Here is a 25279-nt window from a genome sequence, read left to right on the forward strand (position 1 = left end):
GTAACTGTGTGACCATTACCTGTAACTGTGTGACCATTATCTCAAACTTGTAACTGTGTGACCATTATCTCAAACTTGTAACTGTGTGACCATTATCTCAAACTTGTAACTGTGTGACCATTATCTCAAACTTGCTTCACATCCATACTTTATGACTGATCTCCAACATGATTCCAATTGTTACAGTGTGACCATGATCTCCTGCTTGATTATCACCATGATCTCCAACATGATTTCCATCATGATCTCCGTTTTGATTCCCCATGATCTTCATCATGATACCCATTGATAGTGTTAAAATGATCTCCAGCTTGATTCCCAATGTTATTGTGCGACCATGATCTCCAGTTTGATTCCCATTGTTATTGTGTGACCATGATCTTCAGTTTGACTCCCATTGTTATTGTGTGACCATGATCTCCAGCTTGAATCTAACAGGATGTATGATAAATTATTTTGTCAGACTGAGGTACACTGTACTTTCATTTAAAACTTACTGTAAGGTACAAAATTCATTTATCTTTGTTTTGAATGACTAGTTCAGAAATATTCCATTTGTGTTAAAATCTGGCAATGCTTAGTCATCAAGCAACAAAACAAAAAGTGTAGAACATATGTAGTACTCATATTGACATACTTTTCTCAATAGGTGAATAGAAACAAATGTAAGAATGTGTAAATTGTTTATTTCTGTGAATGCATGCGTGATTCAGAGATTGTTCCTGATTTTAGCAAGTTTATGTTTAACTTCCTGCTATTATCATTTAAATGAGGAACTTTATGATGCCTTTGCCAATATGAACTGACAGGAAACATAGGCTTTATGCTGGAACCTCACCAATGAAAAAGGAGTGATCATCCCTTGGATATAAATGTGGTCTGTTCTCTGAAATGATGTTTAATCAAGTAACAATCTATTGGCAGTATTATTTTTCGTATAATGTCTGATGGGGAGTCAGAAAATAATTTCTTAGTTGATGAAGCAGCTCTAATTACCCCTTATATACTACAAATGTACACCCTCTTGTTATAAGGGGACAGTCATAGTGTATTATCCTTATTGTCTCATTGAATTTCAAGTAGAATTAATTCAAACTTTGTATGTAGCTTTGCCATAAAATATTTGAATGTATTCAGTTCTGCTTAATTCCTGTGTGTTACCTTGGTTATATCAAATATACAAATTTATGTCACACTGTTGACAGTTTCTATAATTTACAGAATGGCTTTATATTTGGTATGTACAATGTAGCTCTGACAGGTATTTGTTGTTGGATGGGATGGAATACATTATACATGCTATTTACTGAACATACAATTTATAAAAAATTATGTCACACTATCTTAGCCTCAGCAAAATGATTTCATAATTATATCTTGTCTCCTGATATTTTTTCTAAGCAAAACATTGAAGCCATCCTGTGGAACTTCCTCTCTATCAAAATGACAGTTAAATACTCTGTACATCTATCTTAACCCATGATACAATAGGTTGAACACTTATAGGAAAGACTATTTCATTACCAAAAAGCTTTGAAAAATAACAAGAAAAATTACTTTCTTTCTCATACATGATTATATAAGTTTTTAAATTATATTTTAATGAAATTGCCATTTGTTCTTGTTACGGTGGGCTGCTGCATGTAATTATATTCTGTTTTGATATTTGATAGTGGCCTTTCAATCAAGCTGTATGAAAAACAGGTTCTCTAATTTCTTGACTGGGGTGAGAAAGTTTTCTTCTCTCAAGAGACCTATTTGTTCTAGGCTGATGATTGGATTGAACTCCATTGTAGTGCCTTCCAAGACAAAGCAATGATAAATTAAAGAATCAGAACTTATACCAACTTTGTATCTTTAATAATATATTGCTACACTCTCTATTGTGAAATTTTCAATCCTAGACTTTTTGCAAGGCTCACACTGTTTTAAATTTGAAATATAACTAGAACAGGTATGGTGAATACGTCAAAGAGACAACAACCCCACTCAGATGAAAATTTCAGTTCAAAGCCACCCATTGGTCTTCAGTGAACGAGGAGGAAACCCTCACACCTCATGGCAGACTGCAGCTGGCTCCAAAACATCATTATACCCAGGTACAGCAAAATAGTTGCCCCTTTATACTCAAGTAACATAAAAATAAACCAAAGGTGAAAATGAAACAGGACTTATAGAGACCAAAACTTTCTGACTTGGGACAGGTGTAAAAAAATGTAGCTAGATTAAAGTACTTTAGCGTGATCACATCCCTCCTCCTTTAAAATCTAGCCTATGTGGAAAAAATATTACACAATTAAACACACCTAAAAATCAGTTCAAAAAGGTATTAGTCCCTTGTTACAATGGAAATGAAGAAACTGAATGTAAACTACACAAATGTACAAACTAAGGATTTCTAGCAGTTAACTGACTTGCCAGCCCCATACCTGTTTAAACCTACCAATAGTTATTCCCCCATTGTATGTAAAATCAATCCCAATTCTTCCCATGCAGGGTTGAGAACCACATCATAAGTTATAAAGTTTATTACATTTGGAAAAGTACTTTCACTTGGGATGTACGATTGATAAATTCTTGCACCTAATAAAAACCTGGGATTTCTTGCATGAGTATCGAGAATTTCTAACTTTTGCACAAATGAGGTGCAGTTGATTGAGTAAAATGACAATGAAATTCTCTCATGAGTGCAAGGAATCTCAGAATTTCATTAGGGAAGTCACAGTTTAAAGGCTGATGCCTATTTCTTCTTGAAACATTGCATACCTCCATCCTTTCCCATCACTTTTAAAGTTTTTGACATGGCAAACTCACAAATCATTGCAAGTGCCCGTGTTCTGATTGAATCAATGGGTAAAGAAAAGACTGCATGATCTTACTTAACATTGGCTATCTAAACTATAAAATGCTCATATATAAATACTGTATTAGAAAATTCTACTAAAGTTATTTTTAAAACATGGGTCATTTTATTCCCATTTAAGAGATAGATCAGTTTGGAGTTTTCTCTTTAATCATCATTCCTCTGTTTACAAGCAGCTGTAAATGATACTCAGAAACTGAAACCTAAACTATTAGGTCAAAGATAATACTGATTCCCCACATGGTCATAATAATTTTGTTTTTGATTAGAGGAGAAAAAAGCCAAAAAAAAACTTGGAATTCTTATGTAAACTTTAATTATAAATTCATTATTCAAATTAGATTATGTATGCTGAAATAAATTAATCAAAGAGTTCAAAATTAAGATGAGGCGGCGAGAACAAACATGTACAAGTTTTTTTTTGGAGGGTTATAGATAGTTCATTCAGCATTAAGGAGCCAAATAATCTTCCTTTCAATTTGGATTGTCTCCCTTATTCCAGGTCTACTACCTTAAGAGGATGTCCATTCAAGACCTAGGCAGTGGATGGCACATGTCATATTTTGATTTCACTTAATGTTCATCCTTTTGAGATTACATCTCATGTTTTCTAAAACAAAATGGATGTTGTTTGTTCCAAAAGTTGTCATTCATTTGAGATATTAAACTAATATTTTCTCAAAAACGGATGTTGTTTTGTAAATTTTCCGAAATGGTAAGAATGAATTGAATGATTTAGTAAACACTACAAAATTGAAAAAAGTAAACAGGATATGATACAGTGACCATACTAATTTTCACTGTGTTCTGATTTTTTGTATTTTCAAGGTCGACAGAAAACCACGAAAAAATAGCACCAACAAAATTGATTTAACACTTAATAACGCTAATCAGTATTTGGAACGATGAAAATTGTTACCTGCAAATATGTCCACTTGACAGAATCAGCGAAAATTAAGTGTAAGAATCAGGTAGTAGGTGAAACATGATATGAAAAACACTCATCATTTTGATAGTGGAATTTTACTATTTGCACCATCAGAATCAAGGAATACAGACAAGATTTTCCATATCATGCTGGACCGTTTAGTTACAATTTCATTGAAATGCACTGAAAGTGAACATTTCAAGGGCAGATAACTCTGTCAAAAACCAGTTTTTTTTCTAACATTCTATTGAAAAATTTTTGAACAAAGCCAGTGATGCAGAAGTCAAATAATGGTCTTTTCAAATAGAGAAAGTATCCTTGAGTGATATTACATTGTCAAATCGGTGGGTTTTTGACATGCATGTTTCTGATTTTTCCCATTTTGCCTGATTCTTACAATTACTTACACTTAATATGTTTACAGTATTATGCTACTATACAACAATGGTTTATTTACTAGTAGCACCTTAACTAGGGAGTTTTCTTACAGCACAAATTATCTTCATTTAAAGTGTCTGATTTCTTGTTGAACAAGACATACATAGTATATTATGTGTTAGTTAACCTTTACTACTTGAGTACCAGGGAATTGACTTTTTTTCATTTTTTTTAAATATACATATTTGAACTGTCAGTTTTTTGTCAGTTATACTTTTTATGATAAACTGCATTAGAATCTGACTTTCATCTTACTTCTAATTTCTAGGTAGCAATTTTTTAACTCATTTAATTCAATTCTTCATATTCATGTATGTTTAACTTTTTGTATTCATATTATGGTGCAGTTCATTAGCCTATCAACCCAGTCTGTCCACAAGCAGTGTTCCACTAATGTTTTCAGAGATGGTTTTTCCATTTTTCTTTTCAGAGTTATAGAACTTTAGAGGATTGTCATGTTTTGTGTTTTAAGGATGTTACTTATAACAATTGGTAGTTGGCAAATTTGAATATATATTTTTTTAAAACCTGACTTTTTTAGTACATAGTTGCTTAAGATTTGGTAAATAAGATTTTTATTCTTTGAATTAAAAGCCTTAAAAAAACTAGATATTAAAAAAAAAAGGTTTGAATGCAAATTGCTCTTTGTTATATTTTCAATGATTTGGTATATTGTAGAAATTGGCAAGTCTAGACAAATATAATAGTATAGTAATGTATCTTGGTCTAACCTATACAATGCTAGCCTAATCTTGTGTCATAGTAGTTGTTATTCCATTAATGCTTATTTGATTCTTGTATTATTTTCTACAGGACCAGAATTTTTCGACCTTAATTGTTACTGACAGCATCATCAGAGATATATATCAAAGTTAAAATTGTTTCTAATGAGTCACTGGATACATAATAGACTGAAATTATATGTCTGCTTCATGTTATTAATCAATTTTACAAATGTCTTTGAGTGTCAATAATTTTCATCTTGCAATGTTTTTTCTCCAATTAGATAAAAAAAAACTAACAACAATTTGCTGAGAATCTGTGGTATTAAGATAATTCACCAGGGGATATGTGTATGAGAAATGATACTGTTATTGTCTACTTAGAAAATTGTCTTGTTTCTATGAAAACAAGTCAAGCCTTTAAGAGTTGTTTGTCAATTTATTTGTCTGCATTTACATTTAAAATGCTTCAAGATGGAAATAATTGGCATACTTAAGAATTTTCTATTATTTGTTTACTAAAATTAAGTGCATTAAGGAAAACCATATTAGGTTTACTGTACTAATTACTAAAGGATTTGGTAAGAACTGTCCAGACATATTCTTGTCTTCACTATAGAAATTTTTAAATTACATATACAACTGTATGTTAACTCATCACTCCTTTAAAAGCAAGAAAGTTTTCTTAGCATTCTTAAAAGTATGGTAATGGTTTATATCACTAAGAATTAGGATTTTCTCCATTTATTTTCCTCAAGATAAGAAACATGTATTGGATGATGATGATAAATATTATGATAATGTTAAGGATTCTGACATATGTATTTTGTTGACCCACTCTCTTGTTACTTGTACACAGGCAAATATTTTTAACACGAAATTCATGTTAATCGAGCTTCCCATGAAATTCATTGAAATTCAAATGAAATTAACATGATTTTCATGTGAAATTCACTAACACAAATTTCACATGAACTCTGTCACTTAGTTTATTTGCTCAATTCAGGTGAAAATCATGTGGAATTCGTGTGAAAATCATGTAAAATAATTTTGCCTGTGTAGAAATAATTATGGCGTTAACATGTGATTTATTTTCCTATAGATTGGTGTGATGTTAACAGCCAGACAATTTTGTCTATTTACTGTCTTATTCGATTTTTGGTTCAAGTAGGGAAGCAGATAATATCTTTCATGATTATAAGAAAATTCTATAGAATTTATCAAAATGACTATCTCTGGCTGTGAGTACTTGTCAGGTATCTTGTTACAGAAGAGATTCTCTAATGGAATAAGGCGGAATTAATCGTAACTATATTGGTTAAAGGTTTAGTCACAGCTTGATACAGGTCCTCTGTTTACTCTCATCCTTTATTAGGTTGTAAGATGTGCAGTATTTCTCTACAGAGATTATTATTGTATAGAGAATGTAGCAGTGTGGACAATCAATAAGGTTGTTGATGATGTAACCATTTTAGTCCTATTTCAACACTTTAGAAGAATTTAAATTGCTCTGCCAGTGAAATCTTTCATTCACATAATATCTAGTTTAGGCACAGTTTTTTTTTTGGAACGTTGTTTCCATGCAATAACTTTAGTTGTGGTTGACCACTTGTTATGAAATTATGATATAAATTTACTAACCACATAATGAAGGTTCCTTTTAAATTAGGATTTTTTTAGCATGAATGGCTAAAAATGGTAATAATTATTAAAAATAGTTTTATCAATATCCCTATACATTATACAATATCCCTATACATTATACAATATCCCTGTAGAATACATTTATTACTTCTAATTTTGATTATTCCTTTTTTATTGTGTTACTTATTTAATTCTAGTAAACAAATGGAGCAACAGATTTGATGGGTTTTGGTTTTTTCAAGTTATAGGGGGTCAAAGTTTGGCAATGCACCAAAAATTTAACTTTTTCATTTTGCCACGATTTCGATTTTTTTTATATTGGATTCCCCATAAAATTCCCTGTCTATGTAATTGTGTTTTACAGTCAGATTTCAGATGTCTTTTGCAGTTTTTAAGTTATAAGGGGTGAAAGGGGCCACACCAATTTCAAATTTCTTTTTTTTATTGGATCATTATGAAAATCCCTGCCTGTATTTTTCAATCAGATTTTAGATATATTTTATGGTTTTAGGGTTACAAGATTTTAAATAAATTTCAAATTTTGTGCTATAGAGTGTCCAAACCATTTGTTGTGTCCGTAATGAATTGTAAGTCCATGTGCTTAAGTGTGTCAAAAACTAATATTGTGGTTACTTTTGCCCCAACTGTACAGGGTTCAACCACTGCGGTCATATGATGCTCCACAAAGTACTGCTACATAAATGTCTAACAGCCACAATTTTTAGTTATGTCTGTTAATCCAAATGTCTGCTGAAATCAGAAAATATAGAAGGAAAAAGACTCTTTAAACCAGTTTGTGAAAAAGTTCAAGATGAAGGAAAACGATCATTTCTTCACTACCATTTGTCAATAAAGGTATAGATGCAATTTGGCTAACATCCTCTATCACAAAAACATAACCAACAAAATTCCCCCATATTTCAAAGACAAAACAATTATTTCCTGTTCCTATACTTCACCTATTGCATCAGAAATTTTCAATTATAAAAGGCTATTGCAGAACCTCAAGATTGAGGACTTCAAGGCTAAACCGATTGTCTGAATATAGCTGAAATATTGCTGCTTGGGCGTTAAACCCCAACAAACAAAACAAAATCAAGGCTAAACCACTTGACTGTTTTTGCAAAAACTCTCCATTGTCACGGGAGATTTATGCATCATCAAAAATGAATCTTTGTGTAAGGTCCTTTCAAAAGGTCCCATGTATCGTGAACCATGCTCCATGAAAAGGAATTATAACTTTAAAGTTATTATGGATGTCAATGGATAAAACAAGAACAAAAAGACATTGATTCTCTGTCAGAGTGGGTAAAGGCTCTGAGTTTCCTTTTTTTGAAACATATGAAAGTTTTAAGTATGTCAATGAGTGTCAATGCAACATCAGTTTTCAAAGACCCCGATGTAGCAAAAACATTGTCTGCTATACATGACACATGTTGTCGTACCAGCAGACAAAGCCCTAAACAACATTGTTTTTGTCTGCAAAACATATTTCATCCAGTGTTTATTATCAGAGATAGACATAGAATATAATAGCAGTGATAAGACCTATACTGCCACTACACTCTCCAAACAAGAGATGTTGGAAACCATAAATCTGTGCTATCCTCATTTGGTCTCTCTACCAAAGACAATTATTGTGATTTACCGTCTATGTATTGGATTCCTAAACTCCACAAGAACCCATGCAAACAACACTACGTAGCTGGATCTGCTAAATGTACCACCAAACCTCTTTCAAAACTTATAACTTACACATTTGTCAAAGAGGGTCTCCAGTCCTACCACAACTTTTGTTACTCCCATGGTGGTATTAATTCAATGTGGATCCTGAAAATTCAAAAGATATTCTGGAGACCCTCAATTTAAGATTATTATCAGAATATAACAGCATTCAAACCTATAATTTTTCAACTTCTTATACTTCTATTCCCTGTACTCTGTTAAAATCCCGACTCAAAAACATTTAACATTGTTTCCCAAAAAAAGATGGTACACCTATATACAAATATATAATTCTTGGTAAAGATTCCTTTGACTTTGTAAAAATAATTCCAAATTATCTTCCAAATATACAAAAGAAAATGTTTTTAAAATGTTGGAATTTTATCGACAACATATTTGTCCAATGTGGTCGACATGTTTCAGCAAATGGTCAGCATTCCAATGGGATCAAATTGTGCTCCTCTACTTGCTGACCTATTCCTTCACTCTTATGAGACTGACTTTATAGCTGTTCTGATCCGAAAGAAAGAACATTGTTTAACTAGATCCTTTAATCTCAGTTTCCACTATATAGATAACATATTATCGTTAAACAGTCCTAGTTTTGGGGATTTGATACACCGCATCTACCCCAAAGTACTTGAGATAAAGGATACTACAGACACTGTGAAGTCAGCCTCATATCTTGACCTACAGTTAGTGATGGATGGTAAAGGAAAATTATTTATCAAACTTTACAACAAACATGATAACTTTTCATTCAGAATTGTCAATATTATGTGGCAACTTCCCTTCAGCACCTGCGTACGGAGTTTTCATATCACAACTCTTATGTTAAGCTTGCCGTAACTATGCAGACTTCTTGTATCACGCTAGACTTCTTACATTTAGGCTTCTTGAACAGGGTTATGTTGCCTCAAGATTGAAGTCATCACTACAGAAGTTTTATGGTCGTCATCATGAACTTGTGGATCATTACAGTGTATCCATCTGCACCATGAAAGCTGATTTGTTCAATGTATCATAGTTTTCCTTTCCTCTTTTGTCTACCCCAGACTTGACTTTTTTTTTACTTGGCGGTTGTTTCTAGAAAAGCAGAGGACACTTATCATACTGGTGCACCTGGTCCATGCTCCCAGTTTTTAGTGGAGTCCGAGTTGCTCATTTACTTTTGTTACTTTGTATGTATCAGAATGTCTGAAAAGGAAGCCCTTTTATATTCAAATTTTTTTCCTGCTAAGGCAAAACCACATTATTGGAATTTAGTTTTTTTTTATAATAAACTTTGCCCTCCTGTAAAAAGAGGTGAAAGTAAGAGAATGTATGTTTGATTGAAATATGTTTTGATGGAAGCTATTATCTTAGCAATTTACAATTCACACTCCTACACAAGAACAATCCTTATTTTAGCTTTGATTGAATCTAAATTATCATCTACATATTTTCAACTTTTATGAAAGGTTGACATAGTTGTCTAACATGGACATTGACAGGCCATTATCCTGTTATCATCCTGTTATGTTACTGACACATGGGTATATGGTATTGTATTAGAAATACAAGACCTAAATTTGTATAAGTTCTTACATCACAAGACAAAAAACAAATGTACATTAAACATGAAGTGACGTCAGTGTTGTAAACTACGTCAATGATAGTATTTTTGACACTGATCCCAGTAATACCTTTATTTGTTATATTATCATTGATCAGCTATCACTCATTTGTCCTTCTATTTCTTTATAAACAAATGCATCACTGTGTTCATTATTTATGCTTTGATTCAGTGGAATTGTTTTATGTGGAGTTAATGAAAGAATTGCAAAAATGATCTCAGGTTTAACAATACATCTTCAATGAAGCCGATGTTAAACAATTAATTTCTGCAAAAAATTGATTGTTCAGATAGAGAATGAAATAATTGAACACATTTTGTTAGAAGTTACGCTTTGATCAGAGTTACACCTGTAATTTGACAAAATGTAAACAGATATTCTCTGTTTACATTTTCTCCTAATGTTTTGATGTAAACCCAACAGGATGTGTACTCCACACACTTTTCTTCTCAGAGAAATTCTTGAATGAATTTAATTGATCAATGGATTGTATTTTTAAGCTTCAAGAGTATTTCAGGATTCCATGTGCGTGCTATTGGTCACAAGCTTCTATTTCAGGTCAATAAAAACTAACAAGTCACTACTTCTACTCTAAATGAAAACAGGATACAACCAAACAAGGCAAACTTAGTAAAAGTACTGATCATTGTTAAGGCTGTTACATACTAGTAATGATAGAAATACCCTTTAGATACACTAGCCCTTTGTTCATTATTTTATGTCTCAGTTTTCATTTCCTTGGATGATGATGTGCAGTTTTAAGATTAATACATTTTTCTTCCATTGACTGTCAGAATTTTGACATATAAACCATATAGATTCCTTAGGAATTTCACATATCAATGTTATGTGTATAATTAAATAAACAAGGTTAAAACTAGATTGAAGATGATGTAGGAACAGATTCAGTTGCAGAATGGTGATAAAACATGATAAAACTGAATCAAACATCCTGCTAGCCTATCTTGTTCCTATCTAATGGCATTATCTAAAGGTAGCATCTTGGCCATGGCAACCACAGCCCTTTGATGTGTAGCTTATAGTTCTTACTATCTGTAATGGAAACTTAGTGCAGTAAATTTTTGGCTTTACCCACTCATTTTCATATTAAACTTTGAAGGTGGTGTATGACTTGGAACTACTTAAAGTTGTTTTTACATTTTCAGGGAAGACCTTGAAGGTCTTATTTCTTAGGAAATTTTTGCATTCAATTTCATTCAGGATATAAGCTCAGTTTTTTAAATGGATTTTGTCAAAACTAATTTGCTTTTTGTATTTTTATGGTATTTCTATTTTTGAAGAAAGCAGTTCATGATTCTTCAAATCATTTTTATGTAATATCCTGTTTCCTTCTTATGCTGACTTGTTTATTGGAAAAGTAAACATTAATGAGATGAAAAAATCATGGATCATCGGGTTGTCATTAGATTTGAAACAATTTTCTGTTCAGAAGGACAATTTTTTAAAAAGTGGTTGGAAATCCCAGAATTTACCAGGAACTGTCACCGTAATTGATGTGGTTGAGCTGATAACTGGTATTGGAAAAAAGTTCCTATGATTATTTGATAATTGGTAAATTTAACTTGCAGAGATCAATACATTTTATGAATGGAGATAGTATTTATTGTCTGAGGATTATTATTGACTGGGTGTTGACAGTTGGTTATTCTCTCAATTTCACAGATTCCTTGGACTATTGTTAGAGGCAGTACAATCTCTCCAGTTAGTAGAAATTAGTCAGAATCACAGCTGTCCAGGAACAAATTGTGGATACTGGACATTTATGGAAACAATATAAATATGAACCAGTTACAAGAAGGAATAATAGTTGAAACTTAGAAATATATCCACTTGTTTTAGATCAAGTTGTTTTAATATAAATGTAATAGAAGGTAACTAAATCAGATACTACATGAGTGAAGTCTTTGACCATCTGCTGTGTGGGTCTTAGCAGGACTTTGGAACTATAAATTAAGGATGTTATTTTGAGTTATGACTTGTTTATAACAAGCAGGACGTGTGAAGATGGTGATATAATCATTTTTGTTTCCTTGTCAAATTGGTCATTTCCTATCAGGAAATAGTCTACAAGTGTTTGCTCAGTTCAAAAGTTTATTACTAAATTTGATTCTTTTTTTATTATAGATGTAGGATTTTTTATTGAATTATTTTAGAGATTTTAGTCAAGTAAATGACTACATAATTTTGTATTTTATTTGTGTTATTGGTTGTCTGTTTCTGAGAAGACAAGTTTGTTTAGACTTGTTAGGATTGAAGTGCAATGGTTCTGACTGGACCAAATAAGGAAGTTTTTCTTAAGTGGATGACAATGGTATAACTTAATTCTTCATAACTGTGAACATTAGCAAAAGTGATAGTTCACATGGATAAGATGCATCACTTTGAAAACAGAAGTTTTCGCCAAAGGAAAGTGCTTACATTACAAAAGTTGGAGAAGAAGAAACCTTTTAGTCGGTCTTTGTCACTTATAAGTCGAATCAGGAATTTGTGGTCACGGCAAGACAACTCTTCCCAGAGATCACCTGGGACTACTAGTAATATAACACCTCCCAAGGAAAAAGATCGGAATGAGGATAAAAATCGTACCTTGCCTAGAAATGCTAGATTAGGTAAATCTCTCTTTTATTTTGGTGTATAAATAATTTATTTTGTAATCCATATCATAGTATAATTTTTATCCTGAATAATTCGCCTTAAAAGTAATTGCAATTTGGGTACAATTCTTTTTTTCAAATAACTTGCTAGAAAATGTAGTCAATCATTGTATAATAATTCTATTCAAATACTAAAACTTAAGTAAGAAACCATCTCCGTATGAGTTATAAGGTTTAAAATTTTTTTTTAGAGTTTTTACTTGCAATTCAGGACTTTGATAATAACACAATTCCTTAAAAAATCTGACCTGCCAGCATAACTTTGACAATATATGACTAAGCATTGATGCAAGTCACTGACCTACATGTCATGCTTCAGTGACTTCAGTGAAAACCTTTTTGGTTATAAACTGGTGCAAACATTGGTTACAGCATGTGCTTTCTAAAGATGAATTGGTTTTATGATGGGGAGAAGATAAATAAGAAACAAAATATCTGTAAACCGGCAGTGAGCACATCCTGTAAAGATAGGGGGGTTATCTTCATGACCTACTTACAGTCTCTGTATCTTCTCAGTGTAGGTAGGGATTTATTTACCTGATAACAGATGCTATATGCACATTTTGTTTCCAGTTCATTTCAGATTTATAATTATTTTTAGAGAAACTTAATATATCTTTAGCTACATAATCATCAGACTTTGTTTTTGAAACCTAGTACTTAGAAATGTATGGTATATTTTGATATCTGTATTCCCATAGTAGTAGCCACTATTTGATTTACTTGTCCTACATGGAAATGAAGTCTTTGGCCTTAAAACATTCTAGTACAGAGTATAGTTTGCTTGAAGATTTGATGGCTTTAGCTTAGCCTTGTTTCATCTGTTTAATGTAGAAAGTAATTTCATTGATTAATGATTATGGTTAGTGCTATATATTTATTTCCAGCTTAACCTTGCATTTTCACTGCTTTTTTCACACATACAATTTTGTAAAATTTCACCATCCCATTTTTACATGTGCCCGTGCCCCACACGAACTTTGATAAGCCAGAGATATATAGTGGTACTATCATGCATCTGTATGTCCAGTTGCCTACAGTTTCAATCTACATCTTCTCCAAAACTCCTAGAAGAAATTTAATAGAACTTTCACACATTTTTTTATCACAAGATGCCATTGTAGACCTTAATAAAAAGACAGGTTTGTCCCTCTAAAACTTTTTACACCATCTTGCTTGAACTAAAGGTGAACTGAGGGATTGGGTTAATTTTACATTTTGATGCATGTTTATTTATCTAAATTGTAAGTAGAGATATAATCTGATTTCTTTTTGTATTATTTAGTTTTGGCTGTTCCCATTTTTTACCTCCTATTTTAGATTTTGATCCCAATCAATTTGTGGGTTTCACATAGCAAATCATGGAATAAGTCATTATCTTATCTGTTTCCCCTCCTTCACTACTGAATGGAATGAAACTTTCACAGAATCTTTATTTTGTGTTCCCATTGTGCACCTCATATTTAAGATTTTGATCAAAATCAATTTGTGGGTTTCACATAACAAAACACGGGTTAACTCGTTTGTGAATATGGAGACAGGGGGACACATCTCCAATCTGTTGCTCCTCTTCACCACTGAATGAAATTAATTGAAACTTTCACAGAATCTTTATTAAGTGTTCCCATTGTGCACCTCCTATTTTAGATTTTGATCTGAATCAATTTTTGATTTTCATATAGGTTACAGACCATCAATTCAACCAATGAGCATTTGGAACGTACGCAAAAATAGTCCTACACAGAAATTACCCCTGTTCCTCATAGTGCTGTGAAAAAAGTTCTCATCTTATTTAAAAAATTTAAACAGTTTCTGAAAGGAAAAACATTTCTGTACATTTTATAGGTGCATTTTGCTTCTTGTGATGTGAAGCCTAATCTCCATAATGATTTTTAAATATACCGCTATCTTGTGAAAACACTGGGATTTCCCATGCTATTTATAGACCCTTCACTTCCAGTGACCAGTACTGCACTGCAAGTCTGCTAACCCCACATGCCATTCTGAGGATTGTGAGCTGACATATGTAGAATCATGCTGATATATAGTCCTCTGCAGGTTAAAGTTAAGGTAAAGTCCAGAGAAGCCATTGAATATTGTGAAATTAGCATAGAAGCCTATGGGAAGTGGAATTAGTGGTTTTTAGCCTATAGCGAACATGGACTTAGTTGTTTTTGTAGGCAAAATTGACAGGACTTATTATGGTAAACAAATGTCCAGTGTCCATCTGTCCGTATATCCATCTGTCCATCTTGGGAAAAAACTTACAATTTCTTGAAACTTATCATAGTTGTTTCTTATGATGGGCAAGTGGTCTGTATACTTTTTGGTGAAAATTAGATGATAACTTTTTAAGTTACGGGACTTAGTAACTAAAATAGGGTTGTGTTTTCACGTCACACTGTATCTCAAAAACAATTTATGATTATTGCCTGAAAAACTTTACACACTTATAAGTTTTATTAATCTTTAGATCTGTATTCGTTTTCGTGATGATTCTTTATTTCATTTTTGAGTTAGTGAATTTTTAATTGTTTTTTTTATTTTTGTAAAAAAGGGGGTGTTTTTTCACATTTCACGTGATATGAGGGGAATTCAGCAGATGCATTAATCTTTAAAAAAATATGTATGGGTGGTTGGGTCACAAAAAAATTGCCATCCAACCCTCCCATACATTTATTTATGGAATAGCCCTTAGAAAGAACCAGTTTAGAGAAACATCTCACTAAGAACACTGAAACACATTACAACAATTTTTGTTTCTTTTATCATCTTTCTGTTTTATTGAACTTTGAAATTTTCAATTTATGCATTGACATGCAAAATTTTCATTGCAAAAATCTTTGCTCCCTAAATCAGAATTATTCATTAAATTTTGTATAATAAGGATAAACATGACATCCTGTGCAACCCAGTGTTATTCCAGACTTATTATGTTATTTACACAAGACCGTGGACATATTGTTGCACTTGTGGCTCAGCTGTTTATTGAATATGGGGAGAGGGAGACCCACTCTTATTTGCTTCTCTTCCTATACCACTGAATGTAATTGAATTGAGGTAAAAAGTTGCCTGTCATCAAATGGGGGAACGGGGGTTTCAAGTTAGTGAGCTTTGCTGAGTTTTTCTAGTTTTATCTGGTTTTATATAAAGCAGCTGTTCCAAATAATTTGAACTAGTTTATTTGTTCAAAGTATTTAAAGATGAGGAAAAATGGAGATTAAATAGAATTATTGACATAACTTATGATCCTGTTGATAGATTTCAGGGTTTTGTCAGAAATTGACTTATCTGTTTTGTTGCATTGCCAAATTAACATAGTTTTCATATTACTGTCATTAATATCCTTAAGGAATTGACATTTAGAAGAAAGATTCCATTCTTTAACTTGATCTTTGTTTTATGATTGACACTGTTATAGCTGGGTTTAACAGACTGAAATATTTACATGACCTACATTGTAAATACTGAGGTCTGTTTCTTAGACATTGGTCTGATATTGGACAATCTGGATAAGTCTGCAGTAAAAGACATTGAACAGACTTAGTAATATCAAATAGTAAAACGTAAAGAACCATCAACAAGGGATGTACATTCAATCTGATTTTATTACAATTATAATGTTTTATAGAGGATTGTTGGTCATAGCAATGTTTCTAGAGAGAAGTTAGTTGGTTGATTGGCAGGTGGATATAAACCTTGAAGAGAACAGATGGTTTCCTGTTTATATAGTTTATAAGTACTCAAGGTCTCGTACCTACAAGTGTTTGTACATGTAGGGAGACCGGTGATGCAGGGGTTTATGGTTTCATTGATCTTTTGTTCTCAATCATTGAATATAAAATGAAGTCATATTTACAAGTCTTGTATCTGTAACATTAAAGTGTTTTATATCTTGGTTCTCTGTGGACTGTGATTTCCTACCAGTTGGAGTGTACAGGGTTTTTGTACCAGATAAACTCTGCAGAATGTGTTTGAACGTAAACATTTGTTGGTCTTGATCTTGAGTAACTTGGTTGGAACTTAAATTAATGTTAGATCTCATTATACATCTACCAGAAAATAAATTGTCTACAGCTGGGTCTTAAACATGATACATGTATTTGGAAATAGTTTAGTTGTCTTCAGTATAAGTTTGATAATGGGTGCATTGAGACCTCATATTTTTTAACGGTCTTGTTACTTCCAATATAAAAAGTGCTTTTAAATAAGAAACTTGCATTAGCTTAAGATGGTACCAGTAATTGTTGTTTTCTCTTTTTATTCGGTCAGGTATATATAGAAAACATTGTAGGGTGATTTCCTTAAATTCCCACGGTCCTCATTTTTCTGAAACAGAGAAAGAAAAGTTGCATTGACAAAATGGCATAAACACCTTATGAATACCACTTCTACTTAAAGAAGGCAGATCTGGTTTTAGTACACCCATAACAATCAAATTGATTTATTGCAGTGTTTCATAATAGTTTTAAAAATAAATGTTTCAAGGCTAAAAAGTTGAGTTAGCTGTAAAAGCAATTTCAGTGGAATATTTAAAGTTAATAACTTCTGAATATTGAAGTCAAATTGTGGAAACCAAATGTGACAATTTAGGTAAAACCAGTTAGTAACAAGTGAATGATGAGCCAATAAACAAATTGTAGAGGCAAAAAGTTACCAGGAAGAAAAACATTGAATTATTTACCATGGGAATAACTAAGATCATTTTATTTAAGTTATTAAAACCAATAACTGTAAAGTATGTTAACTGGGCTGACTACAGCATAATATGTTTTTAAGGCAAACCGTAAGGAAAGTACACTGGTAGGTTTTAAGCAATGCTAAGGAAAGGTCAAGGTCATTAACAAGGTAAGGTCAGGGCCAACTGCAAGAACAGGAAACATGGGAATAAGTATCATAGACCTTAAACAGCAATTCTTTGCAACTCTACCTACTACTCCTTTGAATTCTTGATTGTAAAACTTGTTTACAACAAGAGAGGATTTTCTCTTAAACCAACAGTCTGTGAAACTAATCTGGTTAGAAGTAGGTACAAGAAGTTAATCAGTTACAGTAGCATTTCTTGTGTTCATAAAATCCACTGAGTCTATCCTCAGATGATAAAACAATGTAAACAAATAGGTTTATAAGCATAACAAAATGATACAGGTCAGTGTTAATGGCTGACATCCCACTGTGTCAAGTCAATGTTCATCATGTTTTTATAGTTTATGACAACTAATATCTTTTGAAGTAACCCTCTGTGTATGGTAATTGGTTTATAGTTAGTTATATCTCCTTTGATGTTCCTTTTCCAGAAATTTCATGGTGTTTACTGGTATCCAGTTTGACCATTTTAATGTTTATGTTGATTCTAGTGAGTAAACAGGACATAATCTGGGACATAATATGCATGGAAGTTTTCTGCTCGGAAAGATTTGGATCTGTCATTGATAAGAATGAGCATTTCCATTTATTGACCAACATTTTACAGCAAATATTACAAGAATGGATATGGTGAATATATTGGGATGGAAAATGTCATCTCAGAGCCAACCATGGTTAACTTGGAGGAATAGAGTTGGTCCCTTGATAAACATTTCATTATATAGCTAACTGGACAATTAACAAAGAGATCTAAACTTGAAATTAGATTCCAGCAATGATATCCTCATTAATTGTCCAGTTAACTTGCTAAGACATTTCATCTGGAAGTAACTATATAACTCACTGTAAAAAGGGTTGTCTTTAAGAAATCAAACTTTTAGTGGTTATAAGTCCTTCCCAAGATTGATACCATCAGGTTGCTAAGAAATCAAGACAAGTTATTTTGTTATTTTAGCTCCACCCAACATATAACTCTTCCGTCAATTTTTCAAATTGCATAAATAAATCTTTGCCTCAGAATGTTTGTTGTTTAAGAAAAAATGCACTTTAGTGATTTTATATGATTAAGGTAGCTTTAAGCTTCTTAGTAGACAATTTGTCATGAGAGTTTTGTCATTCTTAGTGATGTGTCTAAAACTTTGAAAGACTAATAACTGTAAAAACCAAAAGCTAAATCCTCATAATTTTGATGAACTTTTTTTAGCCAAAAGACCCACTAAATCAAATCTGTACTTTTACAAGTAGATCACATTCAGAGAAGATATGATTCTTACATGAGCAGAGTACATTTAGTAGTTTTTTTTTCTGTGATACAGTATTAAAATGCCTACCTATAGCCTGTACTATTTGAAAGTAAAGATTTAATATAACTGTCAGTGACAAAATTGTAACTTGTCCCATAGCAAGACATACAAGAATCAGGCAGTATGTGGCAATGGCAACTAAAACATCGGGGGGCTTATTGTGTTACCCTCTTTCCACCATTCATATGCATGTTTTTGCACAATAACTCAAAAATGCTTGCACCAAAAGTATTAAAACAAAATGAACTTCTGGCCATTTACATTTCACTAATAAAACAACCTCAAATACAGGAAGGACATTTTTTTTGAAACATTTCCCACAACTAGTGTTACTCAGATCAATATTGTACCAGCCACCTGGTTATGCTTAGTTTTCACTAGAAACAAAGAACATTAACTCTTACAAGAATTTTGGATTGATGAGAGGAGGTAAGAAAGAAGTAATGACAAAAAGTTAAAATTTAAAAAATTAGATAGTACAAGTTCTTGATAGATTTGTCTGCCTAATGCTTACAAGGTTTTCTCCTGTATAATGATCTTTTGATTGCTATTGGAGAGTGTATATAATTGGAATAACCTCTCTTTTAATTTTTTTTGAAAGATTCCAAGTTTTTGCTCTCTTGGGTACAGAAATTTATTCATAAAAGGGTTGGGGTGGGTAATGATTTCAAGATTTTGCACATTAACTAAAAAAGGCTCAACTCAAATTTCAACTATTCAAATCACATGAAATTGAACATTTGAGGATAAACTCGAGAATCTGTGGAAAATCTAATTTTGAGATTTTTTTTATGAAACCCAGGCCAGGCCTGACATACCATTGGGCTGAGATTGTTGATCAGTGAAAATGGTAAATTGATGTTTAGTACACTTCTGTGTGGTAACAGTCTATATCTGAAGATTACTAGTTATGTAATGGGTTTGATCAAGCAATTGGATTTCTTGATTATACATGTACAGTATGATAAGCTCTGACAGATGTTATATTTGATTGACAATAACATGTTATATTGCATGTATTGCCTATGAGTGACATTGATAGGCTTATTGTTCAGACCTTTGATCAGTAAAACTAGGATCAATGGATTCAGGACATTTCCTTAGATAGTCTCTCAGCATGACATAACTTGATAATCGTAGAAATAGTTAATGAAGTAAAATGCAACTGCTTCCTTGTTTGTGGGTGCACTGCTTCCTCTTTCTTTTAATACCATTATCTTCAAATTCCTTGATAGTTCACCATAAAAGTTCATGTTGGTTATAGTTACTGCTGACCTATTTTTAAGTTAAGATTATAATGATTAAACATTAATTTAAAATAAATTCACTTTTCACTTTCTTGATGAAGTTGCATGGCATAATGATTTTACACCAATTTGACAAGTCTGTTGTGTATGTAGAATTTCTGATGTCTGTCTGATACTTTTGGATCCTGGATTGTATTGCACAACTAAATCTTTTTTATTCTATAACATGTTCCTATCAAAAATAAAACAGGATATGATTAATGTGTACTTTATAATTTATGATAAGGAGTGATTGCTTTGTTTCACTTTGAAAATTTGGAATGAAATGATTACTGCAATCATCAGATCAACTTTTTCTTGTTTATGTGGCTAATTACAATCGCCTGAATACAAGTATGTGTTTTTACATGTGAAAGGTAAACACTAGAAAAATTTATTGTTGTAAACCATGAGAAGGAGTGATTTGTAATATTTTTTACCTGCGTTGCCTGAGGCAGAAGCAGGTCTAGGAGTTAGGTCCGTCCGTCCATAACACAGTAAGATATCAGCTTGTCATCGCAACTGTTATGAATTTACTCTGCAGAAATTCCTGAAATTTGGTATGTAGCAAGAACATCATATATAGTTGAACATATTATAGGGAAATTCTCTACTTTTTATGGGAGTTATGCCCTTTTGAACTTTGAAATTTACTGTAAGTCATCATGTATTAACTTGTCATTGCAACCTCTCAGAAACTACTCTACAGAATTTCATAAAACTTGGTGTGTAACAAGAACACCATATGTAGTTGTGCATATTATCAGGAAAGTTTGGTTCTCTAATTTTTATGGGAATTATGTTCCGTTATTCTGTATTTCCATCCATAACACTTTTTTTTATCACATTTTCCTCAGAAACAATAAATCCCAGCTGCAGTGGGAGACAGGTCCAGACATCAAATAAAAACTTTCATTCATCAGTTCTAAAGATATGCATCTATTGCATACTTATTTGTTTATTATTTTGTCAATCTTAATACTCGTATGATATTAAATCTGGATTGAATTTTACATGTAATACAATTTTTTACTTTTTTTTTTTAAAAATGTTTAATTAACACTTTAGACCAACTAATTAAAGGACTTGATATTGAAATGTATAATGACATGACCTAAGTTGATTCAAGACTTCCTTGTTATAGAGATCAGGTGTAATACACTTGTGGTCTTAAGTATCCTTTTTAAAATAAATCCAAGTGGAAAATGAGTGTCATGAGGAGAATTTACTCCCACACAGCTCACCTTCAGTACATCTATCATTTTTTTGCAATAGAAAACTGTTGTTTTGGATTGTATAAAATGAAATGCTTGCTTGATAGTGTCATAAAAATTCCTTAATTTAATAAAATAAGATAATTTTTTATGGGTTTCATTTCATTTTGATATGTCAGTTTTTCATGGACTTATCATTGTGTATTATAGACTCACTATAAGATGTAATTTTTTAAACAACATATCATGTATATACTATCCATCTGCACTACTGGATAATGAATAGTTAACAGTGTAGTTTTACATATTCTAAAACATTAGTGCGCAGAGACTTGAATTGAGTAAGTGGTGTAAGGTTGTCATGACGAACAACACTAAAAAGGAATGATTTGAAGGGTTTTGATAATGTATAGTACATTGCTTACCTCCTCAGAAAGATGTCCCTTTCATTTCTCATTCTTTTCAATTTTTTTATTTGTTTAATTTTAAGTGTCTGAGTTTTGAACACTCAAAAAGAGTTTAGTGCTTTAGCGGTGTTTTAATTCTGATATCAGTACATGTATGTTTTGCTGCATGGAAAGTTTTATTACAAAGTTACATTGTTTTGTAGGTGTAGTCCATGAAAATCCTAGAATTTTATCAGATGGAGAAAGTGAAGAGATCTCCATTACTTCTAATCCAAGCAGTAGGGAGGACGTGGTCTCAGCCGTACGATTACGTAATAGGCAAAGACGATATAGTCAGGTACACATTAAACAAAAATTGTAATCCTCTGTTATTCCAGCTGACATGCTGTTGTTATATGTAATTAATTTGATACATAATAGAAATATACATGTCCATTAGAAAATGCTACTTCAAAAGATAGTTTTCTTCCTTATCACAAACCTTTTTTCTTATTTGTACATATTTAACTGGAAGTAATGTCTAAAAATAACAAATAGAATAATGTAATTATAAATCATGTACCAGGTATATATACCATATAAACAAAGTGGCCAAATATTGGACAAATCAACTTTCTAAATATACACTGAGGTCTGAGTACTAACATCAATCTAGCTAGGTCATTATAAATCTGAGAAGTCCTGTTACTTCATGGGATGAGTTTGTTGTTATATTTATGAAGGTTTGGCAATTTGAATTTGTAATGAAGTATGATCTTGTTTACCCTGTACCTGTAGCAGATTGGCAGTATAGGAATGTACATGTAGTATGTGACTGTTTAATGTTACTGTTATATATATAAAGCTCTCCAAAAGGCACTTTAATTGGCATTGGTCATATTATATTCTATTCCATTCTATGAGTGTTATCAACAAGGAACAGATTTTATTTATATCTTTATATCACCATGTTTTTCCATGATTAGAATTCCTGAATAGAGATGAATGGAAATTAAGATCTAATTTCCCTCAATTTATCAAGTGTGGAAAACAAATGGTCAGATTAGCTGTTTATATGAGGTTTTCCTGCTTTGTCTAAGTAAATAGAGTTTATTGGAAAGAACAATTAGGTGATGAAGGGCATGTAGTTATAGCAGTCAAGGAAGGGTCATTTTATCTCTTAAATCTCTATCAGTAAATAGACAAGTAATGAACCATGTTGTAAAGAGACATTAGACATTAAGGTAGTCTATAAAATACTGTCTAGAAGCCATTCCTTCTGCAAAAATTATTCTTCAACTATTGGAAATTAGAAAACTGTTCATTTTATTTTATTTATTAAGATAAATCTTAATTCCTCCTGCATGATTGTGTGAAAAACTATCTGACTGATAAAAAGATGAAATTACTTATTTGTATTAAATGACAACTTTTCTCATATTATTGTTGGGTATATACTAGAGTTCGTTTTCAAATAAGGTGTTGACATAAAAATGTGTTTTGATACACTACAGTGAAGTATTTTTTTACTTCTAGAAAATATTTATCCAGCTACTGTTTACTGGTCATACTAAATGTTGTTGTTGTGTTGTTGTTTTTTTTTGGTTGGTGGGGGGGGAGGGGGGTCATCAATATCTGTAGTACCCCAAAACAGTTCAGTCAATATTTTTCTTCATGTAAACTTAATTATATTTTACTTTTTTGTAAAAACCTTGTAATTTTCCAGTTGTACAACCCATTCCAGTCATTATTTTACAACATACTATCATATTGATGAGAAAAAGTCCTGCATTAACACCTCCCACATGCTTAATAGCCATTCTTAGTCATTCTTAAGATTTTTTCTTCACATTCAGTTTACAGCCATTCCTTGAATATTTGTTGTGATACCAATAACAGTTAATGCTTGTTTTTATTGTCTGTGTTACTGTTGTAGGCATCAGTCAGATCAATAGATTAATATTTTTTTGCCTTAGTGGTCCCTTGTAATAGGCATCAGTCAGGTCAATAGATTGTTCTTGGCTTTGCCTTGGTGGTCCCTTGTTACCGGCATCAGTCAAGTCAATAGATTGTTGGTGGTCCCATATAGATGGTTCACAGTACACCAATGATATTGGCATGTGTTTGCTGTTAAACTTTTTACAGGCATCAAAGTTATTAGAGTATTTAAATACATCTTGGATGAGGTTCTCAAGGGTTTTAGTAATTCTGTAAAGTCATGATTGCATGTACATGTATTATACTCAATACCCATCAAATGGTTTCCTGGACATTTCTTCACTGAAGTTGTTGGTTTTTTTCTTATATCTGTTGATCCCTATCTGAATATTTCATTTTTATTATATTCATTTTATTACTGGTGCATTTTATTCATTTAGTTAATCTGTACTCTATTGGGCTTGAAATGAGCTAGATGTTTCTAGAAAGCCAAGGATGTCAAAGCTGATACCCGTCTGTATGTCCATGTTAGAATATCAAAGCTGATACCCTACAGATCTGTATGTCCATGGGTGGATGTCAAAGCTGATACCACACAGATCTGTATGTCCATGGTAGGATGTCAAAGCTGTTATCCTACAGATCTGTATGTCCATTGTAGGATATCAAAGCTGATACCACACAGATCTGTATGTCCATGGTAGGATGTCAAAGCTGATACCTTACAGATTTGTATATCCATGGTAGGATGTCAAAGCTGATATCCTACAGATCTGTATATCCACGGTAGGATGTCAAAGCTGATACCCGTCTGTATGTCCATGGTAGGATGTCAAAGCTGATACCCTACAGATCTGTATGTCCATGGTAGGATGTCAAAGCTGATACCTTACAGATCTGTATATCCATGGTAGGGTGTCAAAGCTGATACCCTACAGATCTGTATGTCCATGGTAGGATGGCAAAGCTGATACCCTACATATCTGTATGTCCATGGTAGGATGTCAAGGCTGATACCCTACAGATCTGTATATCCATGGTAGGATGTCAAAGCTGATACCTGTCTGTATGTCCATGGTAGGATGTCAAAGCTGATACCCTACAGATCTGTATGTCCATGGTAGGATGGCAAAGCTGATACCCTACATATCTGTATGTCCATGGTAGGATGTCAAAGATGATACCCTATAGATCTGTATATCCATGGTAGGATGTCAAGGCTGATACCCTACAGATCTGTATATCCATGGTAGGATGTCAAGGCTGATACCCTACAGATCTGTATATCCATGGTAGGATGGCAAAGCAGATACCCTACAGATCTGTATATCCATGGTAGGATGTCAAAGCTGATACCTGTCTGTATGTCCATGGTAGGATGTCAAAGCTGATACCCTACAGATCTGTATGTCCATGGTAGGATGTCAAGGCGGATCCTATAGATCTGTATGTCCGTTGTAGGATATCAAAAATGATACCCTGTAGATCTGTATATCCATGGTAGGATGTCAAGGCTGATACCCTACAGATCTGTATGTCCATGGTAGGATGTCAAAGTGGATACCCTACAGATCTGTATATCCATGGTAGGATGTCAAGGCTGATACCCTACAGATCTGTACATCCATGATAGGATGGCAAAGCGGATACCCTACAGATCTGTATATCCATGGT

At 32.6% G+C, this 25279-nt stretch overlaps 1 protein-coding gene across 2 annotated transcripts in view; it reads left to right on the plus strand.

Annotated features, from left to right (window-relative positions):
- LOC148626930 (cyclin-dependent kinase 17-like) overlaps positions 1–25279 on the plus strand; it is a 60308-nt gene that overhangs the window by 13230 nt on the left and 21799 nt on the right. The window contains exons 1-2 of one of the 2 annotated variants that reach the window (XM_088564446.1): positions 11041–12566; positions 21892–22025. In XM_088564446.1, the coding sequence (XP_088420572.1) occupies positions 12320–12566; positions 21892–22025 (381 nt within the window). In that variant the 5' untranslated portion in view covers positions 11041–12319. Of the gene's footprint in view, positions 1–11040; positions 12567–21891; positions 22026–25279 lie in introns of those variants that run through there. The other variant, XM_088564527.1, reaches the window with a different exon arrangement.

This window comes from Perna viridis, chromosome 1 (assembly GCF_037379345.1).
Source record: "Perna viridis isolate PV_CMFRI_1.1 ecotype Kerala chromosome 1, ASM3737934v1, whole genome shotgun sequence".
NCBI classification, from domain to species: domain Eukaryota; kingdom Metazoa; phylum Mollusca; class Bivalvia; order Mytilida; family Mytilidae; genus Perna; species Perna viridis.